The 6,088-nt window shown below is 34.0% G+C and overlaps 1 protein-coding gene across 1 annotated transcript; it reads left to right on the forward strand.

Annotated features, from left to right (window-relative positions):
- Nucleotides 1-3,732: 3,732 nt before the first annotated feature.
- On the forward strand, nucleotides 3,733-5,274 carry LOC111401474 (probable 2-oxoglutarate-dependent dioxygenase AOP1). Its single transcript, XM_023029213.1, has 3 exons — nucleotides 3,733-4,181; nucleotides 4,403-4,724; nucleotides 4,842-5,274. Exons 1-3 carry the CDS (start codon nucleotides 3,766-3,768, stop codon nucleotides 5,079-5,081), a joined length of 978 nt encoding a protein of 325 aa, XP_022884981.1. The 5' UTR covers nucleotides 3,733-3,765; the 3' UTR covers nucleotides 5,082-5,274.
- Nucleotides 5,275-6,088: the final 814 nt, after the last annotated feature.

The following is a 6,088-nucleotide window of genomic DNA, read 5'->3' on the forward strand; positions in this document are numbered from 1 at the left end:
AAATAGGGGGGAGGTCCCATTTTTTTTGCGGGCTACACCCCCATTTGTGGGGCTTCTGTCAGGGAGGCGGTCAGCCTCCCTGTTACGGAAGCTTTATTCTTAGAAATAAGCTCCTTGTGCACATTAAATGTATAGGAATTATTACAAATGATGAGATAACAACACTAGATTGGCTGTTTTAAATTTATTTTTTGTTCAATGGAATTGTGCTAGCTGACAATATATGTCAAACAGTGGGACAAAAACCCTAGTACATATAGCATGATTGATAAAATTAAGATAATATTATAACTCCTAATGTTTAAAACCATGAGAATAAAGTAATTATTATTATTAATTAATTAATTAATTAATATTTATTTTTCTTTGATGGTGTAGGCATGGACTAATGGCAGAATACAGCCTGCATATCATCGAGTGATAATGAGGGGAAATGAAGAAAGATACTCACTGGGCCTTTTTTCATTCATAAAGGATTTCACTATTCAAGTGGCAGATGAGCTAGTTGATGATGAACACCCACTACAGTTTAAACCATTTGATCACTATAAATATATTCATTTCTACTATACTGAGGAGGGAAAGAGATCAAAATGTCCCATCAAGGATTATTGTGGAGTTTAATATTTTCTCCTTTGTGTAAGATATATATAAAAGATGATTTATGCAGACATCTAAAGTGTGATTTTATTTTCTGTTATATGTGGATGTTCTGTATGTGTGTATGAGTCAAGTATGTATATTATAAGTTTAATCAAGTTGAATTGGAACTTTTCTCTATCTATCCAAATTCAATCAATATATTCTTCTTGTTGCTTAAAGCTTTCGACCACCATATTAATATTTCAATTGAGAATGTACAGAGAATTATGTAAATTTTAGTTGTATAATAAAATACAAAATTTACTGAAAAATTGAAGATTTTGCTATCAAAGCCGTAAACTACAACATTTAGTGATAGTAAAAATTGTAGAATACAAGAAATTTAAACCAAGAAGCATGTCGTAGACTTTCAGCTCACTGTTTCTTCAGTACGAAGCTTCACAATAATAGTGCAAAACTAATGGAATCGGAAGTATAAGTTAAGTGATCTAAACCACAGTATATTGCATAAAACTCTTTTGAATTAGTTGAGTAATACTTGGGAGATTAATTCAGCTTTTCATTCATTTGACTAATGACAATATTGATCCCCAAGTCCCTCATTTTATCAAACTTATTTATCTCTATCTTCCAAAAAATCACAAGGAATTTAGAACTTAACTCTCTCTTTTTTCCACTTCACTTTCCTTGTTTGTTTGGGTTCGTAACTATGTGACTAGTCAAAGTCGATCAGATGAACAAGGAAAGCGCCAGGCAACTCCTAGAAAAAAAATCAGATCACTCTTTTCAACTTCTAAAACTTGATGTTAATCTCAAAGTATGAACTTTACTTACCTTCAAATTGATGATATCAAACCTCTTTATACCTATACCTATAAAGGATGATTCCTAAAATCAAGCTCAAGATACCAAGGCTGACTCTTAGGCTAAAATCGAGGCTGCTCCTAGATGTAATAGATAGAAAACTGTAGCCACGGACGTAGCCTAGTTACTCAAAGTAGACTGTACAAGTGTATATATATTATATTCAATACAATGATATGTATCAAGTGTGGAAAATCTTATTGAATTGGAGTGATGTGAAAATACTGTCAATCTTACAATCTGGTGATGGTGTTGGAGCCAAGTTCTCATGAAACACCGATCCCTTCTCCAGAAATACCCTCCCAATAGTACAAACTCCACCTCGAATTCTGCCATCTTCTCCCACCGAAACTCCTCTGATTTCTCTCATTATTACTGCTCAGATTAATGAGAAACTAACAATTTAAACCAAGAGTAGGCCCGTCCTACTCTTTCAAAATTTACAATTATTCAATTATTCTTTTTAATTAAAGTTAATTGAATGGCTATCAAATTGGTCATGAATTTCCCCTATAAATAGGACCGATAGTCCATAAAATTTCACAAGGAAAAATGCAGAGGAAAAATCACTATGTGCTGAAGAAATTCCATAGTTGGAAAAAGAGAAGAAATTCTCTCAAACCTAAGTCCAGCAATCACCAAGAAGATCAAAATCTTCTTCATATCAAGCAAGTCCAATTCGAGTCTAAGAATATCAAAGTCTTCTTCAAATCAAATCAAATTCAAGTCCAAATTTGAACCTCGAACTCCGAGTGCCGAACAAGCCAAGTTCTCAACAACAATCGAATTTTCCATAAATTCTCGAAGTCCAGGAGTCAAGCCACGTGGCTTCTCATCATCAAATATTTAGATCTTTAATCATTAGTGATACGCGTAAGGATGAAGGAAAAGCAATAGGCTTTTAATGATTCTTATGCGTCGCAATTCGAGCCAAGTAATGCAGGTTACTTATAATAAGAAATCACATATGTCAAAGAGAAGTGGAACCGCTTCTAAGAGAATTGTGTGGGGTTCAATTCTTAAGAACTCTCACAAAACCAGGCATATGTTCATGGCCAAAACGAACATAATAATAAGAACTGAATTGTATTAAGAAGAATCATGTATGGAGTATGTCATTGTTTACATAAATGGCAGAACAGTTCGAGGACAACACGTCTACTAGTCAGCTAGTAAAGTAAATATGCTTTCACAAGGGAAGATTCAAAGGGTAATACCTACCTATCCTATGCAGGCTCAACCGTTAAACTTTATCATCACGTCTTGTGTCACACAGTCTCGTGTCTCTCCTAATTTTCATTCATGCGGGGAATTGTTGGAAAAAAAAAAGTAAATGGCATACTTTTGACAATATTTTTGGTGGGACCCGTTGGTCCAATTTGGAAGATCAAATTTGATCCGTGTTCTCCTTCGTGAGAACATGAAAATCATATATTTTTCCTGCAAAAAATGAAACTTGTGTGAATGAGAAATTGGAGCTCAAAGATGACCATTGAAAGATGGTTTAAGTGGAACAATTGCATTAATTCCACATAGGAAAAATATGAAAGCAAAAACCACTTTAAATATGGCTACACATTGGAGATGTGTAATCATGTGTAGCATAGAGGCTCTCTCAACGTGTGCGCGCAGGGGGTACAAATCACGCATCGAAATTACCTTCGAACCTTAAACTTGTGTACGGACGCGACCTGCATACACGAATGTCGGACCGAACAAAAGAAAAATTGGCCCCTTTAGAGAGCCCATGTTTTACAATTTTTTTCTTGCTTTTTTCACCGACTTTTGAGTTTTTGGAAACTGATGAAAATCCAATAGAAACTGAAGTGACTCCAATTTTATTGCCTGGAGTTAATGGCCGGATTTAACTTATATTAAGTCTCATTTTTTCGGCAATTCCAACCACGAAATACACACCCGAAACAGTTTGTATACACATGAAAATATACATTCCACTATCTGCATACAAACGAAAATATACAATGCATAGTCTGTAGCATTTTCATCATCGCCTTGGTGATGATATTGTTCAGATGTTAAATTAGTTTGCCGGAGAAGTTTCTGTGGTGCTCAAATTCTACATGTTTTACCGTTGTATCCTAGAAAATAGATGCTTGGATTAAAACTTAATCACGCACGGTGAGAGGGCAAATTTGTTTGAAGGAAACTATGTTTGTACAGGTCTTGGGTTAAAAGATTATTTTTTAGAATTATATGCTTTCCAGTTTAGAACTATAATATCATAAATTTACCATTAATCTTCAACTTTACAGTCACCATCTAAACCGATATAAATTTATGTGTATAGAAAGGAATAACGAACGCCACGAATTAAACATTATGGGTTCTGATGCACAATCTAAGCTTCCTATAGTTGACTTCAGAGAGGAAAATTTGATTCCAGGCACAAATTCATGGGTATCAACATCCAATTTGGTCCGATGTGCACTTGAATCATACGGCTGTTTTATAGCAGTTTACGAGAAAATCACTTTGGAACAGCGTAATGAAGTGTTCAAATCTGCAAAGGAATTGTTTGATCTTCCAGTGGAAACAAAAGTGAAAAATATTTCAAATTTTGCTGGCTCCGGATATGGTGGGAACTACCCTATCATGCCACTCTTTGAATACATGGGAATTGAAAATGGAGCAAATCTTGAAGCTACTAAGAACTTCACGAGCATCATGTGGCCTGATGGAAATGATTGTTTCTGGTAACGTTGAAATAGATGAAGACCTGATAATTTTATGTTATTCTTATATTCAATTAATACCCCATAACTTGTTAAGCTTAATATTGGTATGACTATTTCATTAGAGAAACAAAAATATGAATCTTACCTTTTCCTCAGTGTTTTATGTCCTATTTGATCTTATTACGGTGTCCATTAATATTCTTTAAGCCTTTTATTATAATTTTGTTCTTTTTATTTAGTGGTACAGCACATTCATACCGCAAGCTGCTATTGGAATTGGATCAAGCAGTGATGCAAATGGTGGTTAACAGTTATGGAGTGCAGAAATATTACAACCCCTTAATTCAATCGTCATTTTACTTGACAAGATTCATGAAATATCGAGTCCCCGAGGAAAATGAGATTAATATTGGACTTATACCTCATACTGACAAGAATTTTTTGACCATAATTGATACAAATCATGTAAGAGGTTTGGAGATAGAAACAAGAGATGGTGAGTGGATTGATTATCAGCCATCGCCTTCCACTTACCTAGTCATGGCAGGCGAGCCGATGGTGGTGAGAGCTCTCTTTCTTTCTCCCTCTCTCTCGGTATATATAAACATACAGACACAAATATTCATTTATAATAAGTACTGTACTAACATTTTAAACATAAATGTGTTGCTTTGCAAGGCATGGAGCAATGGACGAATTCATGCTGCGCTACATAGGGTTGTCATAAGAGGAGAAGAAGAGAAATATTCTATTGGAAATTTTTCCTTCATCAATGGGATGTTGCAAGTACCAGAAGAGCTAGTTGATGATGAAAATCCATTGAAATTTAAGCCATTTAGTCATCCGGCATTTCTTGAGTACTGCAAAGAAGGGGGACCTACGATGGAAAATGCAATTAAAACCTTTTGTGGATTTTGAATGCCATTCCCATCCATTTAGAATCTTCACAAATCCGTGCCATCTTGTGTATCTATTGCAAGCTAAGTATAAATATAGCGAGTTTCAACGTGTGGTTAGGTTCATCAGTTTTGCTGTTTCTATATTACTAAATGAAAACTCTGGAGAGTGTAACTTTCTATCAGTTATTCAGATAACTTGGATTTTGGAGGTATTTATGTGGCGGAAATATTTGTTAGACGAAATAAAACTATGAACTGATCACTAATTTATCGAATCGCGAGAATGGCCAAATTGGAATGAAATTTCGAACTTTAGTTACAAAACTACTATAGCAAGAATAATACATGAAAATTGAAGAACGAATCCGTCAATATATTAATCTTTTATTCAACAGAAGCCCAGAAACAGTATTGGTAACCGAATGGTTGAATACCGCGGAGCAATACATAATTGCTAATAGGAATTGAAATTGCAGTCTAGTCCTTCCACTACTAAATAATAATAAAAGATACCTAAAAAGCAAATAATAAAAGATATAAATAAATATTATAAACAATGCAAATTTATAATATTATCTATCTCCATCATCATCATTGTGTTGACAAACTGACGCTCGAATCTTGTATCTTGGTGTCATCTAACACGTTTCATGGACACTTTTCTTTATAACACAAAAGGAGGTACCATGTGACAGTAGTCCGCTTCGCTAGACACCTTTCATTTTTTTTATGATTGTTTCATGACGAAAGAAAATTTGAGTATAATTTAAAGAAACTTTGCAATAAAGAATTTGACAGTATTAAAAATAATTTGACAGATTAAACTAAGAAACTTTACAATTATTATTACAAGGAGCGAACACCAATGAATTTGACAAAACTTTCGAGTACCTTATACTCCCTATAATAGCTCAAGTACGAAAAATCTAAGTAATAAGAGTAGACATTTAAAAGACGAAAAAATATACTAAACGTTTACAAATAGTAGGATTATTTTATAACTAAAATAAACTATTACAACTTAAT

Source organism: Olea europaea, chromosome 10 (assembly GCF_002742605.1).
Source record: "Olea europaea var. sylvestris chromosome 10, O_europaea_v1, whole genome shotgun sequence".
Taxonomy (NCBI): domain Eukaryota; kingdom Viridiplantae; phylum Streptophyta; class Magnoliopsida; order Lamiales; family Oleaceae; genus Olea; species Olea europaea.

Coding starts and splice junctions, on each gene's coding strand:
- LOC111401474 (XM_023029213.1), top strand. CDS start 3,766: ATGTGTATAGAAAGGAATAACGAACGCCACGAATTAAACATTATGGGT. Junction 4,182..4,402: donor GATGGAAATGATTGTTTCTG/GTAACGTTGAAA, acceptor CTTTTTATTTAG/TGGTACAGCACATTCATACC. Junction 4,725..4,841: donor TGGCAGGCGAGCCGATGGTG/GTGAGAGCTCTC, acceptor TTGCTTTGCAAG/GCATGGAGCAATGGACGAAT.